The sequence below is a fragment of the Ctenopharyngodon idella genome, chromosome 19, assembly GCF_019924925.1.
Source record: "Ctenopharyngodon idella isolate HZGC_01 chromosome 19, HZGC01, whole genome shotgun sequence".
NCBI lineage: Eukaryota > Metazoa > Chordata > Actinopteri > Cypriniformes > Xenocyprididae > Ctenopharyngodon > Ctenopharyngodon idella.
In genome coordinates, this window is record NC_067238.1 from 11,228,188 (window position 1) to 11,251,922 (window position 23,735).

Genomic DNA, 23,735 nt, shown 5'->3' on the forward strand with positions numbered 1-23,735 from the left:
TCCTGAAAACTCTTTCTTTCTATTTGCATTAAAATACTGCTGTTTGGATCGCCTAATTCACTACATTAATTAAAATACTACATTGTTAGTTTAAATTATAGGGGACATAATTAAGTTAACGTTCTACATGTACTATATGCTATCTTTTTTTAATCTCGGATCTGCCGTGTGCTTGTACTGCAGACTTTCAGCGCGCCGTACATGATTTATGATTTCTAAGTGACCCGGATAATCTCACTCCACAGACTCTCGTGCAGTCAGTCAATCCTCATGATGACGCTATCGACACAGACTCAAAACAACAAACAAGAGCCAATCAACAGGCGGACGCTTAGCAAACGAGGTCCTTAAAGTTGCGTTTGTAAGTACACAAGTTTATTAACCCTCATATGCAGCAAGTGTATCATATAATTTAGTAGAACTAATTAATGCGAATTAATATATCCAAAGCTAATTTAAATATACTTGCGCACCTTCCTTATTAGTAGAAACATTTATTGTGTGAAACAGTCATCCGTTGCCCTGTTTGACAGGACGAGAGAGCGACACAAGCAAATTAACTAATGTTTAATTAACTACTTGTTAACGTTAATGCCTAATTAACTACTTACTCGTCCATGGTTGTTATTAATTGCCGCACGCCCTGCGCTGTGGCATGCATTTTTTGCTTTTTTGAAAAGTTTAGTATCGGGTTTTGAGAGCAATTGGATCCGTGTTATTGAGAGAGTTATGTTTGGTTGTAGTTTTGGGACTGTATCAGCCATATCCATGTAATCGGAATCATGACTGATGCACAGGGAAGCACGGGGAGCTACAGAGGTCAGACTTTATTAGTTTTAAAAAGCTTTTAAACTGGATAAAATCATATTCCTTTTGGAAAATCCAGTCTGAGATGGTTTAAGACGATTTTGGGACGTGGAGCTGGTTTCTAGCTAGTCTAAGATGGAACGAGCTGGTTATTAGCTGGTTGACCTGCCACTATGTTTCACAAACCTGTTTGACAAACTAATAAGATTTATTGCTGGTTTAACCTTCTAAAGCCTGACATATAAAATAATAGTAAGAAAAAAAAATCTAATTTTGGAATGGAACAGTTTAATCTTTACAAAATATTAAAATATAAAAGTTTGCATATGCGTTTTATGTTTTGTATTATACTTGATATACACCAGGCTTTTATGACTTATATAGTGTCATATAGTGAGAATATGGAGCTCACACTTGAAGAGGGGAAAAAACACCCCGGTTTTATTCAGAGACACAAACTGAGCAAAAATACGCATTTGCTGTTATTTATATAACCAAAAAGTAAAATGAGAGTGTGATAGCTTGTAATGTAAGTCAATAAGGTCTTTATAACAGTATAGCAGATTGCACATGTAAACATTTCTCAAAATCATATTTGAAAGTTACATTTTAACAAGATTTTTCTCAAATGATGTATGGATAATCAAGGAAAACTTCAAAGTTACTTTAGTCCAGCATATGTTCATCTAACTTACTAACAGTATAAAAGTTTTTCCTTCGTTTAATCAGTAAAGATTTCTCAGTAAAAAGTGTTTGTGTACCACAATCTGAAAGGTGGACATTTTTAGAATTATACGAAAAGGCCTTTTAGTTGCTAAAAAAAGTATGAATTATCAATCGGAGTGCAGAAGGCATGTAGTACATTGTGTCCAACAGGTTTTTTCAGCAAAGTTTTGATCATGGTAATAATTGAGAGGTCTTAGAAATTCACATATCAAATATGATACTGTAAGCTTTATAGGGTTAAGATTGGAACCCGATTTGGAACAGCTAAAAACCTGCTACTACCTATTTAATTAATAATGTCACATTTGTCTTGTTCCTGTTTAAAGGTTTGAAGAACGAGGATGGGTATGAAATCTCCATTCCTCTTGAGGACAACAACCTGGACGAATCTGGTTTCTATAATCAAACTGACCACACCTTCAATGGTATTTACTTCAGCCATGTTGTGACACAGTAACATGTTTGATTATTACAATTGATCTCTACTCTTTATTATCTTCTACAAATCGATGCTTCTGCAGAGTCAGCCTCAGGTCAGATTCCTCCTTGCAGTTCGTACCTTCTGATTACCAGCCTCCGAGCACAACTGCAGATTTCTCTGGAAAAGAACTCCTGGCTCCAAAAACGCATTGAAGATCTGGAGGAGGAGAGGGACTTCCTGCGCTGCCAACTTGACAGATTCATTTTCACCACCAAGAGTCAAGAGAGCAATGGCACAATGGGAAAAGGTAGTTTTAAATTGTACTTGTGCAAAGTAGCGTATTGTAATGTAAAAAATCCCATTTTATAAAGTGTCATCTTTATTCTTTTATGTAAGAAACTGAAGCAGATGCCGTGCAGCAACCTACCAGTCAGAAGCAGCCCAACAATCCAAAGCCCCCCACCCGGAAAACACCCACTCCTTCATCACACATGATGACACGCTCTGGAAAAATCCCTGCACGCAACCAAAAGCGCAGCAGAAAAAACAGCTAATTAGCTTCTACTTTTTTTTTTTTTTTTTTTCTCTTTTATTAAAATCACTTAAAATTAAAAATCAGTTGCAGTATCACTAGCTGCGTTTACATGGACCCTAAAAATCTGTTTGTAATCAGACTAGTAGCACAGTCGGAATAGTAAAGTCACATGTAACCATGTCAGTCGGAATGAATTGGCCAAATTCGATTAAAATTTCATTTGGATTGTAAGGGGTGCTTTAAACCTTTACTAATCCGATCAAGAGGACACTGTAGGACAACTAGACCTTGCTTCAGACTTTCATTCACAGACGCCTTGTTTTAGGCGAAGGAAGAGGTGTTTTTACTGCTTGATAAATAAAGCAGCACGGCAAAAAAGCTTTGTGTTCATCGTCTCCTAATTAACAGATAAATATTAAAGGGTTAGTTCACACAAAAATGAAAATTAGCCCATGATTTACTCACCCTCAAGCCATCCTAGGTGTATATGACTATCTTCTTTCAGACAAACACAATCGGAGATATATTTAAAAATATCCTTGCCAAAAAAAATGCATCCATCTATCATAAAGTGATCCATATGGCTCCAGGGGGTTAAAAAAGGCCTTCTGAAGCGAAGCTATGGGTTTTGTAAGAAAAATATTCATATTTAAAACTTTATTAACTATAATAACTAGCTTCTGGCAGACCGCCGCAAATTGATGCGTAACGCCGAAGAGTATCCTCTGACCTGACGCATGACGCAATGACGAACGTGGAAACGCAGAGGATAGAGCAAAACAAAACACTGGCCATGAATTAGAAGTCTAAAACGAAAATTTATAAAGAGAAATGTTGAGGATTTTGATATAAGAGAAGAGGAGCTTGAGTTTGTTGCATAACCTTATTTGTTTGAACTGCGAGAGGCAAACAAATATATATAAAAAAATTATAAAGTTTTAAATATGGATATTTTTCTTACAAAAACGCATCGCTTCTCTTCAAAAGGCCTTTATTAACATTCCGGGAGCCGTATGGATTTTTTCAAAATTACTTAAAAATTACTTTATTACTTCAAAATCTGGCCCCCCTTTCACTACCATTATAAAGCTTGGAAGAGCAATGATATTTATAAATATATAACCGATTGTGTTCGTCTGAAAGAAGATAGTCATATACACTTAGGATGGCTTGAGGGTGAGTAAGTCATGGGATAATTTTCATTTTTGGGTGAATTATCCCTTTAAGTTTGCTTTTCAAAGAAAAGAAGCTATGGTATGAGATGTGCAAACGGCGGGAAACTCTGTATATTTGTGCAGTGTGCACATGTCAAAAAATCTATTCAGATTTGAAGCTTGTGACATATAAATGCGCACATCAACCCGATCACTTTATTTAGCATTCATGTAAAAACTACGGTCAAATTCATCAATAGGAATGAATTCTTTCCGATTGAAACAAAAGGTGTCCATGTAAACATAGCTACTGTTCCTTTATACTATTCTAGTTTTTGTTAATATTTTGGATTAGATTTCATTTTGTATATTTTAATTTTAACTGTAAAGTTTTAGTAGTTTTGTTTTGTGTTTTTTTGTCATTTTTATTTTTTTTTGTCTATATAGTCTTTATTAAGTTTTATGTTTTAATTTATTTAGTTTTAGTTAATTTAGTACTTCAACTGCAACTAAATGAAAATGAGAAATGTGAATGCTGAAATGTGGAGCCCCTAAAGGGACATGGTGAAGGAAAAAAATATGAGATGGGAGGAAAAAATATTTGTCAACGCTTTTGTGTTCTCTCGCAATGTTTACGTTCACCTTAGAAACTTTGCTTTCGCTCGAAAAGAGCACAAAAGTTTTGTGAGCGAATGCAGCATTTCTGGAGGGAACGCAAAAGCATTTAAATATATTTTTTCCTTTTAGGGGCTCCGTAGAAATTAAAAAGTTTACTTTTTTTTTTTTATATATATATATATATTTTTATTTCAGTTAATGTATATTTTAAGTAATGAAAATTTATTTAAATTGGATTTTTTTTTTTTTTTTTTTTTACTTTTTGCTGTGTACCTTTTAGACCAAGAAGGAGAAGAGGTGATTGAGGAGGAAGAGTATATAGCAGAGGAAGATTATGTGGAAGAGGAGCAGGTTGTTACAGATGATGATGGTGGCTATTCAGATAGTAAAAGCTCACAAAAGAACCATTCAGGCAGGCTGAATTGCCAGACGAGAGTGAAAAGACGACGCGTTTTTCGTATTGCGCGAAGCATGGAAAGACAAAGAGGTAAGAAAGTCTCTATATTCTTCAAAGCACCTCTCTATATTTCCAAACAGAAGTTCAATAATTATTACAACTTTTTGCAGTTAAAGACCCTGCAGGTGTTCTGCTTCGCTACAATAAGATCCTTGTGACCTATCAGAAGTTGAAGAGCATGTCTAGAGCATTCCAGGTCCATGGGGTTGACCGAAACACCGTGGCCTCCACCACTCCTATTGCTGAAATGCTTTTGGTCGCTCCTGAGAAAGTGTCTGAGGTTGGTGAGTTTGATTCCTCCAAGGAGAAGCTTCTGGATTATGCGAGGCGCTGCTATAAAGCTCTTGATGAGGACGCTCATGCTAAGGTGCAGGCCTTGAAGAAGAACAACCTCTTGCTACCCATTTCATACAGGTTCAGGCACTGAATTTCCAACAAAATGTATTCCTTTTTGGGGGGAGGAGGAGCCAGCGGTGTTGAGGTAGTGGTTTGGACACCATGGAGTCCACTGAACTTTTATGGACTCTTATGGACTTTTTTTTTTTTTTTTTTTTTTTTCAATCTCAATTCTACATCTACACATTTGGAGTGAAAAACCCAACTCTGTGCCGGTTAATGATGGTAATTATTCAGTTAAAGTGTGTCAATTAAAGGAATTGCATGTTGAGCAAGCATTTGGACAAATACTATACAGTTTTGAAAGTTTAAGAGAAAATGTTTTGGTAAAAAAAAATGGAGGGAGAAGAACTTTTGTGAGGTAAATAGTCAGCCACTGTATTTGAAGGGTTGCATGTCTTTATTTTGTATATATGATTAAGTTTCTCATTGTAAAGTTTGGAAATCTCACTCCTTAAATGTAAAGGACTTTGTCTTGTTTGAGTTTATAAGTTGGGGATCACATATGGTACCTCTTCTCTTTAGTATCCTGACCCTTGTGATCACATTGGACAATATGAGTCAGGCTAAAGATTAATGAATAAAGTTATCAGCTTGCTACCATCTTAAAAAAAAAAAAAAGTTCCTAAATCATCTTCAGACTTTCTTTCTAAACTTTTCCTAACTAAAATGTTTGCCATCAAATGATAAATGAGCGCATTATTCTTTAATCTGTGTGCATTTTTTTTTTTTCATACATAACCTAATGATGAGAAACCCCAAAAAAACAAAGAATAGTAGTTCTGCTGTGTTCAACATCTGCTAACCTTTCAAATCACTAGGGTAGAAGTGTATTGATGCCTTATGAAAATGACTGCACAATTTTTAGCACAAAAAAACATTTTTTTTCTTTCTTTTTGTATTTGACAGATGGGGAAAGCTAATTATGTATATAAAACCAGGTATTTGATAACAGACATTGTTTTCATTTGTGCAAGTTTGTACACTTTTGGGTACTAGTCCTACTCAGGAGATTACAAAGCAAACCATAAATATAAAAGATTGCTTATTGAATTAAAATATAATTTATGAGAAAATGTTTTGTTCATAGCTCTTGTTGTCTCTGTTTACTAGTTCATAATCCTCCTTTGGTGTGTCTTTATAACATTAAATATAATGCTAAAACAGTGTTTATACTTTGCAACATCGGTTTATTGTCTTAAATGGGATTGTTGTTGTTGTGATTATCTATTATTTTTTCTTTTGTATTATGAATTCATTTCAAAACTATACCCTGCTGTTATTAAACATCTTATTGTTTAGAAGATCGCATCTTATAGTCATTTCTAACATTACATTACACGTCTAATCTAAGATAATCAAAGCTAAAATGCGAAAGACTGATGGGAAAAACTCTTTCCCCCCCCAAGCCTGTAGGGGCGCACACCTTCACTGCTCTTGTTCAGAGTGACTTTTGTGGCTGTGAAGAAACGTTCAGCATCCGCCAACGCGGAATGAGCGGTTAGCATCTTTGGCTGAGACGGGCTAGACTTCAACACTGTTAATAATGACAACTTACAGCATTTGATTATCAGGGAGATTATCTAAAAAGCAAATCTTCATAGTTAAGGGGTTTAATCATCTGTATTGCCGACGCGAGCCTTTCATTCTCATCCTGCGGTGGTTCGAGTTAGCATTAGCAGCTAACAACCCTCTGAAGCAAAGCGTGTATTCTATCTCTTCACATTTTGCGTGCATTTTGCGAAACTCTGTATGCAGGTGTAACATTTTAAAACATCTGTATTTTTGTAGTCCGTCCCTTGAAATTGCGTGTGACTATAAGCGAAAGAGCGCGTTAACCGAAGTTTCAGAGTCTGGGTTAGATCAAAACACCAGGATGTCTGATTTTGATGAATTCGAGAGACAGCTATCTGAAAACAAACAAGGTGAGTATAAATATGCACCACTGACTTTCGTGAACAGTAATCACTTGCGTAACATCATATCATAATAACTAAACATACTGATGCTTACGGAAATGAAACTCACTCAGCACTTGAAGCATATTGGTTGTTTTATGCTTTAGAGAAGAAAAAATCTAGAAAGCTGTAAATATGTATAAACATTTGAGAATTGGTAATTGATATTTAATTGACAGGATACGTGTTTTTTTTTTTTTTTATTCTGTATTTGAGCTCGCTTTGGATATAAAGGTGTCAGCAAAAGTTCAATGTACTTAAAGTCAACATGAAAGTAAAGCATTACGTGCGCATTACTTTTTTAAATTCATGTGCGCTTGTAATTCTTAATCAAAATAACATCCCCTCCCACTTGAAACGACATCCCTTCCCTGATGACGTGTTTACTGGCTTGAGGGCGGGACAACCTGTCACTCACATGAGATCACAGCAATAGCAAACCACAATGATCCAATCAAGTCCGGCCCTACAATTTTTTATTTATTTATTTATTTTTGCTAATAAATAAATGTCACAATAAGACTATCGCAACTTCGATTTCATGTTGACTTTAAGTCTTAATATTGTAATAATAGCACATTCATGACTGATTTTTTTAAAAAAAACACACCTCTACAGTAACAGCTGAGAAAGTTTTATATTTGAAACAAACAGCTCACTTGAATTTTTTTTTTTTGTGGTGATTGTCCCAGAATCGACATGCAATTAAAAGCTTTATTGTCTTGTATGTAACTGATGATAAGTTTGTAACTGCAGGATTTGTATTTCCACATTGTTGTCAGATCACCTGCCATTAGTGACACATTCTGTATTCTGTTTGTAAGTTTAATTGAGTTGCAATAACCTCCTGTTTTCCTTTTTTTTTTTTTAACCCCTCTCTCTCTTCCGCACAGGTGACAGTCTAAACGGTCATGGTGGGTATCCAATAATGAGGTCCAGAAAAGCACACACAATCTGTCTCTTTCCTTTACCTCTAATCTTCCTTTTTTCCCTAGATACTCACTGTGAAAACTGAAAATCTGCATAATAGTGTGCCAAATCTTTCATTCTGTAGCTGGAATGGGCTTTCTCTTCTTGTTCCTTCCTCTTTTCTTACTCTATGACTCGATTTGTAGTCACAAAGTTTGGCCGATCTTACGAACCGATCAAAATTTGATGAACAGTTCTCAACTAGCAGAATACAAAAAGCGTATTTGTTTCAATTTGTGACCAAATTACAAGTATTCATATGAAAAGTCGCCGCTGACATGCATTTTTTTGCTTTTTTAACTTTGTGAAACATTAGTAAAAGATAGCAGATCGCACATTATTTATTTAGAGCAGGTTGATTCAGTCGGGCCCACACACAACAAAAATGATGCTTAATTCTTGAGAAAATCCTCACTGAGTCACAACATGCTGCTTGGCTAAAGCTATAGGACTTCCGTCCTAATTTACCCATGTATGTAGTTCTTATGTTCAGTGAAACACTCGGATCACTTGTTTGGAGAGGTTTTTGGTAGAGGTCGACCGATGGTGGATTTTACCAATAACTTAGGTTAGACATACTTGCCGGTAACCGATTAATCAACCGATAGTTTTTAATATGGATACTGGATAAAAAAAAAACACAAACATAACATTCCAAGTAAAACAGTGCTGAACTTACTACAAAAAAGCTGTAATGAACCATGAAAATGTGCTAAATGAAATAAATATATAGATATGAATATATTAATTATATTAATAATATAATTAATAATAAATATTGAAGTAAATAAAAGATGTATTCAAACTAAAACAAAATGTAACACTCTAAAAATATACTAGTAAACTTTGAAATTAACAAACTAACAATGAACAATACTTCTACAGCATTTATTTAAGGGTTAGTTCACCCAAAAATTAAAATGTAATTTATTACTTACCCTCATGTCGTTCCACACCCATAAGACCTTCGTGCATCTTCGGAACACAAATTAAGATATTTTTGTTGAAATCCGATGGCTCAGTGAGGCCTGTATAGCCAGCAATGACATTTCCTCTCTTAAGATCCATTAATGTACTAAAAACATATTTAAATCAGTTCATGTAAGTACAGTGGTTCAATATTAATATTATAAAGCGACGAGAATATTTTTGGTGCGCCAAAAAAACAAAATAACGACTTATATAGTGATGGCTGATTTCATTAAGCTTCGGAGCATTATGAATCTTTTGTGTTGAATCATGATTCGGATCGCGTGTCAAACCGCCAAACTGCTGAAATCACGTGACTTTGGCGCTCCGAACCGCTGATTCGACACAAAAGATTCATAACGCTCCGAAGCTTCCTGAAGCAGTGTTTTGAAATCGGCCATCACTATATAAGTCGTTATTTTGTTTTTTTGGCACACCAAAAATATTCTCGTCGCTTTACAATATTAATATTGAACCACTGTACTCACATGAACTGATTTAAATATGTTTTTAGTACATTAATGGATCTTGAGAGAGGAAATGTCATTGCTGGCTATGGAGGCCTCACTGAGCCATCGGATTTCAACAAAAATATCTTAATTTGCGTTCCAAAGATTAATGAAGGTCTTACTTTACAAATGGAATCTTATTGTAAAGTGTTACCATTTCATATAAATCCAAACAGTCACGCCCGTTTCACACTGCAAGCTTAAGCGGCGCATGAGCGTAACTACATCGTCACTGCAGCTGCAGAGACGCGCGAGTATTCACACGGGAAGCGTTTGTACAGCGTCACAGCAGCGGCTTGAAGCTACATATAAAGTGAGCATTTCTTTACAAAGACAGCTACATTTTTATTAGTATAAGTTTTTATTAGTTGGTCATTTATAAACTTGATAGTCTTGAAAGTTTGTTAACATGGGGAGGTGTACGACATTCGCATATAAACGTAAATAAATAAATAAAAGCCTCGTGTCATCCATTGCTGCACATGAATGAGGTAAGCTTTGTGTTTTACATGATCTGCCGCGTGCACATGTTTACAAGACCGCAAACTCGGGTTTGATTTGGGTATGCTGCAGCCTCTATATCTCTCTGTGTAATAACTAAAATAATGTTTATATATCATATTTTCTGGCTAGTTTACTTTAGTTTTTTATAATACACCATACTTTAACCCAAACTGAATAATTAAAAACAAGTTTAAATGGGTAAATCTTCTATAAATATTTTTGGTTCTTAATTTTCTTTTTTGTCATACTCAAATTCTTGTTAAAACACATTAGACATGCTTATTCTGTGCATTTTGAACACTTTTTGTGTGAAATTACATTTATTTTGTCCATCAAAAGTGTGCTTTCACTTTAATTGAGCGTCAGCAGCGCAGCAAAAATAGACTCACTGCTGCCTGTGTGAATGCACTCATTGATTAACATGCAAGCCGAAAAAAAATGCGCTGCTCATGCGCTGCTTACGCTTGCAGTGTGAAACCGGCTTCATGCTTAAAGATGGCCATCTTTAAATATCTACGCAAAGGCCAGAGCACTGATATTACATAAATGTATATTACATGTATAGTCTCACTTTATTTGCTTCTATTTTAGAATCTTGATGATTCTCTAATCAAAATAATTAAATATGTATTACAGTGTTGATGAAAAAAGAACTCACGGATGCGTTTCTGATTTGTTTATATGTTTCTACGTGATCATTTTATCGGCTGCATGAACAATTTGCTTTCTCACATCACTAGCTATAAATATGCAACTTCGCCGGCTAATCAATGCATAAGTGACAGGCTAAATATAAACTAATGCCTAAAAGATGGTAACAATTGTGACATTAAACATTTGGGTCAGATTTATCTGTATTTTTGTCACATTGTTGTGTACTCTAGCGTACTCTTAGCCTTAATGGCAAACATAGGCTACTGCTGTTCTTTCTCTGCTAATGCAGCATCTAGTCAGAATATTAATTACTTTATAATATGGCAAAACATGTACTGTAGTGTTCTGTTTACACACTGTTTCGTGTCATAGCCTCGTGTCAAAATAAACAGCGCAAAGCATCAGTGATTCCGCCTCTAGAGGCCGCTCTCGTACTGTAAATTAACAGCGGACCCTTCTCAGCCACTCCAGCAATGGACGCAAACCGGAACAACTATTAGCATGGATTTTTGCTGATAACCGATTGTTCCACCAATCAGCTATCGGTGCCGATTAATTGGCAAATCTGATTAATAGGTCGACCTCTAGTTTTTGGACTTTTGATAAAAAGTTATAATGGCCATAACTTTCGATTGCTTTGAGATATCAACACAAAATTTGGCATAGCTGCAGTTGACAGGATTGTGAAAAAGCCCAAATGATTTTATATCGATAGTGGTTGCCCCTGTTTTTAAAGGCCTGTTAAATATTTATTGTAAAAAGAATATTTGTTGATTTATTTATTTGATTCTCAATTAAAACAACATTACTTTAAATAATATAACCAAGGACACATCTGTGGTACTACTTTATCTGGGAAAAAAAAGGTTATCGCGGTGACAGAGTGCTTACTTATCACTATAAGCTTGAATGATCGGGATCGGTATCGGCCGATCATGATGTCAAGAAATCGGTAGTCTGTATCAGCTGCAAAAATCCTGATCGGAGCATCCCTACTGGTTTGCTTCAGGAGCCTGTAGCTGTGTCTAATTTTTTTGGATGTTTATATTTTTCATTTCTTCATTCTGTCTCAGAGCGGGACAAAGAGAACCGGCACCGACGACGCAGCCCTTCACGCAGCCGTAGTCGAGAGAGGAAGAGGAGGAGCAGAGAGAGGAGAAGCAGGGAACGCCGCAGTGACAGCAAGGACCGCCGCCACAGACGCAGGTGCGAGAGGGAATGTTGTAACATGACTCATTGTTCAAGGCTCAACAATAAAGATGGCGCAGAGTTAGAGCTTTGGGCCAGTTGATATACAAGTGTATTTAAACATCTGATTTTCTGCAAGGTATTCTTATTGTTGAGCCCTGTTGTAATAGATGTTGCTATTACAATATGAGTCAGTTCATGCCATTTAATTATGCTTTTTCTTGTTAATTTACATAGTTTAAACTGAATTTAAAACTAGTCCGTTTTAAGTGCACTGTAATCAAGAATAAAGCAGGATGCACAGTAAAATCAATAGTCCTGCTGGTAAATCTCATTCAGTTGTTTGTGTACTGTGACTTAAGCTACTGTAAAGTAGCTACATGTCAAACCCTGTTCTTAAATGTCATTTCAGTGATCAAATTCAGAACCAACCCCAAGAAAATGTCAGGTAATACTGCAGATGGGCTGACCCAGTTTTACCATTTGTTTACATCTTACAAATCCATCTTGACTCTTTGAAGGAGTTTGTGAGATGAATTACTACTCATTGTTTCTGCATTAAGAGCCTTGTCTATGTGTGGCGTTATGTTGGTAAAATATTTTTAATTAGTGCTAACTGTAACAGTTACAGATTATTATTCTGATTTTATTTGTACTATTACTGTACTAGATAAAAAAAAAAAGAATAATCATCATATTGTTGAATATGTAATATACTAGTTAGATAGAAATGAATTGACATCTTTTCTTTTTCTCTCTGCCTTTCTGTAAATCAGCCGTTCACCTCAACGGGAGAAAAAGAAGAAAATTAAGAAGTACTGGGATGTACCGCCTCCTGGCTTTGAGCATATTACACCCATGCAGTACAAGGCAATGCAAGGTGAGCGACATGACATAAAAGACTATCCTGTGTCTACTCATTTTACTAACTAATTTGGGGTGGGCGATATACCAGTTGAAACGGTGCACAGAAATGTGTAGAAAATTTGGTAGCCAAATCGACTGGTCAGTATTTGCCAGTAGGGTTTTTTAATTACTTTCTATTAAATTTCTACATTATGCTATACAGTAGTGGCCAAAAGTGATGTCCAGAGGAGATATGTTTTTTATGACCCTACAAGTTTGATTAAACTATTGAAATATGAGGAAAATATTTAGTCTTTTTTTAAATATTTATAAAAAAAAAAAAACACACACACACACTAAACTTAAGGGATTTATCTGACAATTATTTGGCAAAAAAGGCAAACTACAGCTACATGTTTTATTTGTATGCATAGAAAAACAAAAAGCTCAGGAAAAAGCATTAGAAAAGCATCAGGAAAAAGCATATATTGATGATAACATAAGCAGTTATTAATTTTTTTTTGTAATGTTGTTATGATACTGGAATTTCTAGCTTCAATATGATACCTTGAAAAGTGACGATATTCAATACCATTTTCGATACCACGGGGAAAAAACAGTGTATATACTGTTGTATAGATATTTTTAATATAACTTCTTTTTTTGTCCATCCATCCAAGGTCAAGCCAATCAAAGATTTCTTCTGAAGAGATCACTTTATATGATAAAGCTTTTAAGCTTTTTTCATATATAAATGTTGATCAATTACCATTACAATTATCTGACAAATATTTGATAAATCAATGAATTTTTTTTTACAATGGGGTAATTTTGTTTGAATAGCTTATACACGACACAAGGAAGCTTGATTTCAAATGGTAAATTGAACATAAAAAATACAAGTAAACAGTAATAAAATAAGATCAAATAAACAAATTACTAACAATAACACAAATACAATAGATTAAAGATACAAATGACATTTTTTTTCAGGTAGATCTAACAGTAATATTCAGGTAAGAAACTGAGTAAAGGATCAGTAATTAAATTTAAAAATAACATTGGATAATCTTCATTGTAAAAATTAAATACAGATTAATCAATTAACGTTACACAATTTAATCAGTCAAGACAAGAGTAGTAAGTGATTTTCTCTTTGTCTTTTGTTGTTTGATTAACATGAACAACATAGAGAGCGGCACATTTATTAAGCTGCTGTCTCTTTAAGACCTGACGCATGCATGGATTCAAAATACTGTTACTGTTGCACATTATTCCTGAACTGTTTACGACTGTGTTTATGTTAGTAATCACCATGATGGGCATTGTCACATTATTTGAGTGTATTTCACAATTAATAAGCTGCGAAAAAGATTTAATTTTGGCACTTGTATGTCAGAGGCGGCTGTGCACCTGTGAGTGCGAAATCTGCGGGAATGAGTAGAGTTATGCGCAATCCTGCTCCGAAATTCAGACCTGGTCACACCAACACTATTTAACTGGAGTGAATGAGACGACTGAATGAGAGGAGGTGGGTGATTGTCAGCTCGCTGTCCGGGGGCGAGAGCAAGACAGTGCAGTATCGGTGTATCAATACTGCAGAAAGGAGTATTGGAATCGTTTCAGATATTTCAGTATCGATACATATCGAAATATCGATATTTTTGACAACACAAAAAAAGTTCTTTTGTTTTTGCGTGTGTGCATAATTCCTTTGTATGACAGCCTGGCAAAAAATTATGTCCGCACAGTTTGGCATGTTTCATTGCGTTATCACAAATAAAATTGACTCCAAGTACAACTGCTTAATATGATTACAAAATCTTTAACAAATTTTTAATAAATAATGGGTGAAGATGTCAATTTTTCTAGGCCGGACATCACTTTTGGCCACTACTGTATATTATCAACTAAATATTTTATTTATTTGGCTCATATCGCCCACCCTTTTCAAGTATTTTTTTATTCTCTCCCTCTCTTTCATTGTCTGGCTTTATTTTAATTTTATTTTTTGTCTCTTCCTCAGCTGCTGGTCAGATCCCTGCTACCGCTTTGCTGCCCACCATGACGCCAGACGGCCTGGCAGTAACGCCGACCCCGGTACCCGTAGTGGGCAGTCAGATGACTCGCCAGGCTCGCAGACTTTACGTTGGCAACATCCCATTTGGCATCACAGAGGTGTTGAATGAACACTATTCACACACTAGAATTACACTGCAGGGCTTTGGAGAACAAATCCACACAGAGAACACTGGCACAATCAGATGTGTTATACAGAAACATATTGGATATATAATTGTACACGCTCATTTCCCCTATATTCACATTTCTGAGAAACGCTGTTAATATTTGAAATCAACCCAAACAAACACACCCCTCCCTTCTTTGGTCTGCCCCCAAAATGCATGAATACGCAATGAAAGAGTGGATCATAGCTTATCATAGTTAAATAATGCTAAAAAAAAATCAAACAAAAAAAAAAAAAACAGGGGAAGATGACCAATGAATGACAAGGAAGAACAAAAAAAAGAGTATATATAAGCAAGAGTTCAATCAGCTCCAGACAAACAACAACACTCAACTGTCCTGTTACTATAGCTAACATTACGACAACAGCATATCTTGGTTATGTGAAACATAGCAAAACCTACTGCTGATTGGCTACAGGTGTGTAGTGGTGCTCGGTCCGATCTACTTTCAACAGTGTTTCTCAGAAATCGCTTTACTGCATCTTTAAAGTTAATCTTTAAAAACACTAATGAATGAATAACACTTTTAAATGTAATATTTAGCAAATCTCAGAATGAATTTATTTTTTTTCACACTGTACATTATAATGTGCTGCCTAAATTCACTCGTGGCATTTAAAAGGAGTTTTTAGTGTTAATTTTTATTTATTCAGAAAAACCATAAAAAGTATACACTTTAATATCGACCATTTTATAGGTTATTGTTCATAACATTAAAAATAATTATCTCTCTTTTATGATCTGTGCATCAAAAAATGTATGAATGTCTTTGCATTATATAACACCCTCCTTCCTCCTCAGGAATCCATGATGGACTTCTTCAATGCCCAGATGAGACTTGGCGGTCTGACTCAGGCCCCTGGAAACCCTGTCCTCGCCGTCCAGATTAACCAGGATAAGAACTTTGCTTTCCTTGAGGTGGGTAACACCTGTACACACTGACTTACATTGCCTATGAATATGCAAGCTGGTGTTACAATTTACAATTTTCCTCCCTTTAATTCTTCAGTTCCGATCAGTGGATGAGACCACGCAGGCCATGGCATTTGATGGCATCATCTTCCAGGGGCAGAGTTTAAAGATTCGCCGGCCGCACGACTATCAGCCATTACCTGGCATGAGCGAGAACCCCAGCGTATATGTGCCTGGTATGACCACTTTACAATTCCCTCTTTATTCTGAGATCTCAAACTACAATAAACATGACTTGTTCCTTTTGTTCTTTTGATTACAAATGGTTGATTTCAGCATATGTTTATATTATATACATTCTCAGTTCTCAGGTGAATGTATTTTGTTTAAACTTGACCCTAAGAAAATGAGTCTGTTACTACGCTTTTACATTTCAACCCTATCATTATAGTCTAACGGTCTATTATTCTCTTCCTTTTCTTCTGCCAGCCAATTGTCTGTTAATGTATGTTTTCCATCTGCTCCACAGGTGTGGTGTCCACTGTTGTACCAGACTCTATTCACAAGCTTTTCATTGGAGGTTTGCCAAACTATCTCAACGACGACCAGGTTGGTTACAAATGGTTTCTGGTAGAAAGTCTATATAACGCATATATTTTAGCAGAGGAGTGTTTTAGCATATTTTATCAAATATTTTTAGATAGAAGAGCCATGAAAACATTTTGCTCCCATTTACTGGAAGTACCAAAAAAGAACAGCATTTAGTGAAACTAAACTGCACAAAATAATAAAAGTCATAGTGAAATAATGAGCTAGTAGGTATTATTCCAGTATTATGTCATAAGGTTTGCACAGCTTTGTGCTTGTCTTGGCTGTGTGTGGCTCTTTATTCTTTGCATTTCCTTCCCAACATGAGAAATGAGCAGCTGAAGTTGAATTATTTTTAAAAAGGTCCCTGATCATTTCTATTTGTGTGGTACATTTCAGGACAGATTGTTTGAAAACCAGGTAATATATGCATATTTGACACAAGAGCAAACTCACAGCAAAAAAATTTGTAAATGGTCAGGAAAAAGCTAAAAAAAAAAACCTTTAATAACATAAGTAAATTTAAAAGTTAAAGTTTTTTTTTTTTACTTTTTTCCTGCTTTTGTTAATAGTAATGTAGGGCTGGGCAATAAAATGATAAATATTCAATATGTTTATGCGTCAAAAGCTGAACGAATCAGCGCTACTCATTTGAACTGCGCCACATGGACCATTTATCCGCTCGGCTCAAAGTTCAACCGGCAGCGCAAGCTTACTTTAGCAGATGCGTTTACTTGCCCATCGGTCTCGGTCACACGACCACTAAACTGCGCTGTGAGATCCAGTGAAAAGCGCTTGAAAGCCAGATGAAACAGCGCTGACAGACAGGAGAAACACTGTGTGCAAAATACAGTCAAAATTAAGGCTTTTCAATCTACAAATCGCCATTTACCATGGATTTACTGTAGTAACACTAACTGCACCATGGTATTGTGGCAGAAATGTGGGATATTCATGTCGAATTTCATTATATTATTATTGTAGGATATTGTAGACATTAAATGTATTAAAGGAGTAATGAAATATATTTACAGTATTTAAATTAAAGGGTTAGTTCACCCAAAGATGAAAATTCTGTCATTGAAATCTGAGAGCTTTTTGTCCCTCCATAGACAGCTACGTGACTACCACTTTGACACTTCAAAAGTTCATAAAGAGATCATAAAACTAATCCATATGAATTAAGCGGTTTAATTCAAATTTTCTGAAGAGACTCGATTGCTTTATATGATGAACAAATTTAGGCTTTTATTCACTTGTGAACATAAACAGAAGCTCAGCCTCGCACGTCAAGCTGTTGCGAGAACAAACCTCTTGCCGAAGCTCAAACGTGCTACATAACACACGAGAATAGAACCTTCATTGGTTCTCACGTGCTTGAGCTTCCGTTTTCCACAACTGATGTGAGTTGATGAATGTTTATTTGTGAATATAAGCCTAAATTCAATATGTTCATCATATGAAGCGATCGTGTCTCTTCAGAAAATTTAGACTAATCTGCTCAATTCATATGGATTAGTTTTATGATCTCTTTATGAACTTTTTGAAGCATCAAAGTGGTAGTTATATAGCTGTCTAAGCTCTCAAATTTAATCATAAAGATCTTTATTTGTGTTCCAAAGATGAACAAAGGTCTTACGGGTTTGGAATGGCATGAGGGTTAGTAATTAATGACAGAATTTTCATTTTTGGGTGAACTAACACTTTAAGCTACAGCATTTGTTGTGCATTCATAATAAATGTATTTAGGCTACTGTTTTTCATACAAATACCATAGAAACCATATAGTTACATTTTACCATGGTATTAAGGTGGTGTATATGCATGGTTTTAACTGTGGTTATCATGATATAAATGTATGCTACTATAGAAGACCAATGGTTAATTTGAATAAAACACAAAGTCAAAATATTTAACTTATACCATATAAAATTAGGTTGTTTTTTTTTTTTTTTTTTTTTAATGAACATAAATTTACATCTGCATCCTAACTACTAAGCTACTATTACTGTCAACTCAAGCTCCTCTCAAATGTGCATTTCTAAGAGACAAAACATGTAATATTATAAATATTGCAGCCTGCACTGCAAACTGTGCTAAAGATACATGCCATCAAAATCCGGCAACACAAACCAGTTTCATGACTTGAAACAATGTCACCAGTTAGAACATGAGGAAACTAAGAAATTTGTTTTTCTATTAAGATATTTATTTTATGGAAAAACGACTGGAAAAGTGTAAATAATTCAAAAACATGAAGTGTTTATGTTATGACAATAAGGAGTAGTTTAAGACCACAATAAATGGTCTGGTTTCTACAACTTTATCTTATGAGCAAACATCTGCCTTTAAAGGGTCATGAAACCCCCTGTTTCAGCACCAGTCAGTTCTCACCAGTTTTGAAAAATGCTACAAAAGTGGCCGTGGTTAGCTGTGGAGTGGAGGGGGGAAAGGGGAGACGGACGACACAGCAACGACACTTCTGATTCAGACAATTTTATTTCGCTCTCATGAAAAGCATCAAAGCTTCCCACAAATGCATGCTGCAAATTACCATTACACGCAACACAATATACACAATGGTTTTGTAAGCTCACCAAATTACACAAATACACACATATCCCGTGACAACTGTAATTTAATTCACAAATAAGATATTCACAGCATTTGTTCTCTGCATCAAAAATACATATGAACACGCTGTTGCATCTTTAACTTTTGAGGCTCATTTTGCAGCGTTTTTATAAGCTGTTTAATCGTTTAAAGGGCCGTAAAGACTGGTTACACTCACAGCGTGGATGAATCGCGTTTGTGTCAAAGATTCAGGATCTATTGAAGAGAACTTATGCGACGCAGAAACTCTTACAAAGCAAAAACAAACACTCATTTTTGATCCATTTATGCATCTTTCATGTATGCGATCTCACTGTTTGAAGCGCCAGTCATTAGGAAATCAATGCGTGCTGTCGTGAATAATTAAGCAAGGCGTCTTCTCATAGGATAAGGACACGCAGTCTTATGAAAAATTATGAGACAATGATGAGTCATCGATTTACTATAGTACAAGAAAACGTCACATCATGTGATGTTGACACAAAGACTAATTTAAACCCGGAAGTTAAAATTAGGGCCAAAAAAAGATTAAAATGAGCATCTAGCTCATTTTAATTTAGCTCATTTTAATCTTTTTTTGGCCCTTATCCTTCTCCTACAATCAAAACTAATGAATGTTAATAATGAAAATCTCCGTTGGTTTAGGGTTTCATGACCCTTTAAACTTAAAAGAAAGATAGATTTGACATTTGTTGTCATAATTATCGATATCGACTGATATGAAAAATCTTATTTATCGTATTCATTTTTTTGTATATATCGCCCAGCCCTAGTGTAATGTAAAATGTAATTTTCTTTCTTCATGTATTCAGGTTAAAGAGTTGTTAACCTCTTTTGGACCTCTCAAAGCCTTCAATTTGGTTAAGGACAGCGCTACCGGCCTCTCTAAGGGCTATGCTTTCTGTGAATATGTGGATGTTAACATCAATGATCAGGTGAGCTGGCATTGTTAGTGTTTCACTGAATCCATGGATTTCAACATATTTAGCCCATATATTAACAAAGTTAATCTGTTAATATTTCTTCTAGGCTATTGCAGGATTGAATGGTATGCAGTTAGCAGATAAGAAGCTGCTGGTTCAGAGGGCAAGTGTAGGGGCCAAGAATGCCACAATGGTAAGAATCATGTTTAACTTAAAATAAAATATTTTATTTTACTAATTTGAAGACAATTTATACAAACAAAACCTGGTAAAATTCCTGTGTGGTTCAGTCAAATTTTTTATATTGTTTTTGAAAGTCTTTTATGCTCACCAAGGCTGCATTTATTTGAGCAAAAATACAGTAAAAACAATAATATTATGAAATATTCTTACAAATGTAAAAATTTCTATTTTAACACATTTCAAAATGTAACTTATTTCTGTGATGGCAAAGCTGAATTTTCAGCATCGTTACTCCAGTCTTCAGTGTCACATGATCCTTCAGAAATCATTCTAATATGCTGATTTGCTGCTCAAGAAACGTTTCTTATTATCAATGTTGAAAACAGTAGTGTTGCTTAATATTTTTATGAAAACTGTGATAGATTTTTTTCAGGATTTTTTTGATAAAATAGAAGGTTCAAAAGAACAGCATTTATGTGAAGTAGAAATTGTTTAACGTTAAAACGTTAATGTATTTACTGTCACTTTTGATTAATGCAACCTTTCTGAATAGAAGTATTAATTTTCTTCAAAAAATAAAATAATAATAAAAACAAATGAATAAAATCTTACTGACCCCAAACATTCGAATGGTAGTGCATTTGATCTTGATATATGCATGTTGTTCCAAAAACATGTTATTTTTTTTTCCTTTCCCTAACCCTCTCTAGACGAGTATAAACGAGACTCCGGTCACGTTGCAAGTACCAGGGCTGATGACAAACTCCATGATGCAGATGGGCGGTATCCCTACCGAGGTCCTGTGCCTGATGAACATGGTGGCTCCAGAGGAGCTCCTGGACGACGAGGAGTACGAGGAGATTGTGGAGGACGTCAAGGAAGAGTGCTCCAAATACGGCCAGGTCAAGAGCATAGAGATTCCCCGGCCTGTCGATGGCCTTGATATCCCTGGAACCGGCAAGGTAAGCCTTACCAAACCAGCTCAAGTAATGGATAGTGGGCCATGGGCTTGGGTCAGACTCTGCTGTTTTTCAGTCCTTGCGTATAGGTGCTGATTAAAGCACTTTGACTCTGAACCCTCCAGCAATGAACATCTGGTAGTGATACACAAACATACACAAACCATCTCACAATCTGTTTCACTTTTCCAGATCTTTGTGGAGTTCACATCGGTTTACGACTCCCAGAAAGCCATGCAGGGCTTAACGGGGAGAAAGTTCGCCAACAGGGTGGTGGTGACCAAGTACTGCGATCCAGATGCCTACCACCGCCGAGACTTCTGGTAGAGGGAAGAGAGCAAGATAAATGGGATGGAGTAGCAGCTTTGCGATTAATAACTCGTAAAAAGAGAGAGAAATTGAGGCAGAGATGACAAAGGGGGAACATCTTTTTTTTTTTTTTTTTTTTAATGCTTAAAAAAGCCAAAAGTGAATGTTGTTTTTTTTTGTTTTGTTTTGAGGCTTAAATTAAAAGATGATTTGTGAGCAATTATGGGAGGGTTTTTGCTTTCATTTGTATTTTAAGAATATTAGCAGGAGATATTCTGTTATACTGATTATACTTATTCTGTTAATAAAATTGTTACTATTTTTTAATTGTACACTGAAACATATAAAATCGTGATTGTTGACCATCAGAGAAGATGAAAGAACTATCGATACCCAACCAAATGCGGAGATTTGTTCATAATTGGCGGGTAATTCAAATTAAGACGTCATCTTTCGGTCCCTTACCTTGTTTTTATCTCTTTTTATTCTTCATTTGAGTTGTATCCACCTGACAGATCCTTCTCAGAAGTCATTTGTCTTCTCTGTTGGCCAGCTCACCACATCTCCCTCCCATTTTGTAGCTTTTTGCAGTTCATATCTCCAGGTATTAGATCTTGGTTTTGTCTGTTTTGTTCTTACACCTACTTGGTCTCTTCCATACATATCACCAACCGATTAGATGGTGATGACATTTGTCCAATGTGGCACCTTTTCTGTTTCTGTATGTGTGATGTCTTTTTTTTTCTCAGTATAATAGGCCACTTTTGATAATAAAACTCTTGGAAGTATGATCAGTTGTCAATCTGTCCGTCTGGTTGTCATTGGTTTGAGGCGCCGCATGCTTCTTTGTTAAGAAGCAATATGTAGCATTTTTGTACTTTGTGGCTGATCAGATGGCTACTGTCTAAACAGAACTGGTATTTTCTTCATATTCATGGCTGAATATACATCTTTATTCCCTCTGCACATCTAGACTTATTTTGAATATTTTTGTTGCTTATTGCTTCTTACATATTACAGCACAACTATCAGGCTTGTATATCTACTGATTTATTAAAATAGTATTAGGAACACCTTTAGTACTACAAATGCTAATACCTGAAATCAGTAGATTGAAATGATACATTCATGTGCCGCAAGTGTCTATAATCAATGACCGATTTCCGAATGTTTCCCATTTAAGGACTATTTGTTTGAAACAAGGTCATTGCTTCATCAGTCTTAGCTTTTGTTACAGAAGATGAAATTGAACTGGGATGTATTGCGATGCCGTGGATGGACTGATAGTTGTGTTGAACTGGTTTTATGAAGTCTTTTGTGAATCCAAACCAAAGTTAATCACTTATTTCTCCCTCTCTTTCTCTATGTCAAGTTAAAGACTTTATCACTGCCGTGCAGCAACATGCTGCAAACACTTTTCTATGGGTGTGTTCTGATTTAAACCAGTTTTTATGCTGTTGTTTAGTTCAAATCTAGTCTAATCATGTTCATTGTGGTTTGAACATCGAGATGTGTGGTAACAAACACTGTAAGACTCATGGTTGATAGAAAAACGAATAGGCCTGTTGTGTTTTTATGTCAGCTCGGTCAGTTGTTCATAATGTGTTTCCATCTCATTCTCTGTTCATTGAATACTTTTGGTAATGTGTTGATTTTCTTATGTAAACAGTAGTAAAATGCTTTTACAACAATCAACAGTCTTTAAATGGAATGGTTTTTGAAGATGCTTTTTTTCTTGTGCATTTAAAAAAAAAAAAAAAAAAAAAAAAACCAGCATCTTATTTGAGAAAGTTATTTTTTTTTTTCCAAATGATTTCAAGATAACAGCAGATCATAAATCATTGGCAAATGAAAGTGCACTGGATTGTCTATATAAATATCACTTAGAAAGGTTATTGGTTTGTCTTATTTCATCCATCAATAATACTCTTTCAAGAACTCGAGAGGTTATTTATATACTATTGTACTATTTATTAATATTTTGAATATTTTGTTTAATTTCCATATTAAACTAAAATTATTTCTATATAGTTTTATTTTTATTGCCAGGACTCCCTGGTAGAATATAGTGTATCTCAATGGGACCTTCCTGGTTAAATAAAATAAAAGTCATTTTATTACTTCAACTTATTTCAGTCATTTCAAATCGTCTTTACAGTCTTGCTTTGTAGTAACAAGTGTAAACTACTTAATCAAAGGTCTAAAAAATTAAGGCTTATGTTTAGAAATTATTTTACTTTTTACTAGCTTTCATATCCCGAATCCCATATATCTGTTTCCCAAACAAG

General features: G+C 35.3%; 2 protein-coding genes across 5 annotated transcripts; both read left to right on the forward strand.

Moving 5' to 3' along the window:
• The first annotated feature begins 490 nt into the window (after positions 1-490).
• Positions 491-6,418, forward strand: ccdc106b (coiled-coil domain containing 106b). Its single transcript, XM_051872242.1, has 6 exons — positions 491-819; positions 1,860-1,958; positions 2,055-2,261; positions 2,351-2,503; positions 4,542-4,748; positions 4,829-6,418. Exons 1-6 carry the CDS (start codon positions 783-785, stop codon positions 5,143-5,145), a joined length of 1,020 nt encoding a protein of 339 aa, XP_051728202.1. The 5' UTR covers positions 491-782; the 3' UTR covers positions 5,146-6,418.
• Positions 6,419-6,521: 103 nt separating this feature from the next.
• Positions 6,522-22,238, forward strand: u2af2b (U2 small nuclear RNA auxiliary factor 2b). 4 transcript variants are annotated; one of them, XM_051872237.1, is made up of 14 exons: positions 6,523-7,039; positions 7,966-7,986; positions 11,751-11,883; positions 12,278-12,313; positions 12,642-12,745; positions 14,738-14,889; positions 15,762-15,878; positions 15,970-16,108; positions 16,402-16,481; positions 16,860-16,880; positions 19,886-20,008; positions 20,103-20,189; positions 20,890-21,141; positions 21,331-22,238. In XM_051872237.1, exons 1-14 carry the CDS (start codon positions 6,991-6,993, stop codon positions 21,463-21,465), a joined length of 1,449 nt encoding a protein of 482 aa, XP_051728197.1. In that variant the 5' UTR covers positions 6,523-6,990; the 3' UTR covers positions 21,466-22,238. The 4 variants fall into 4 exon arrangements, with proteins under 4 accessions (XP_051728199.1, XP_051728197.1, XP_051728200.1 ...); XM_051872239.1 differs by lacking the exon at positions 12,278-12,313 and having other exon boundaries at positions 6,522-7,039; XM_051872238.1 differs by lacking the exon at positions 16,860-16,880 and having other exon boundaries at positions 6,525-7,039.
• The last annotated feature ends 1,497 nt before the right edge of the window (positions 22,239-23,735 follow it).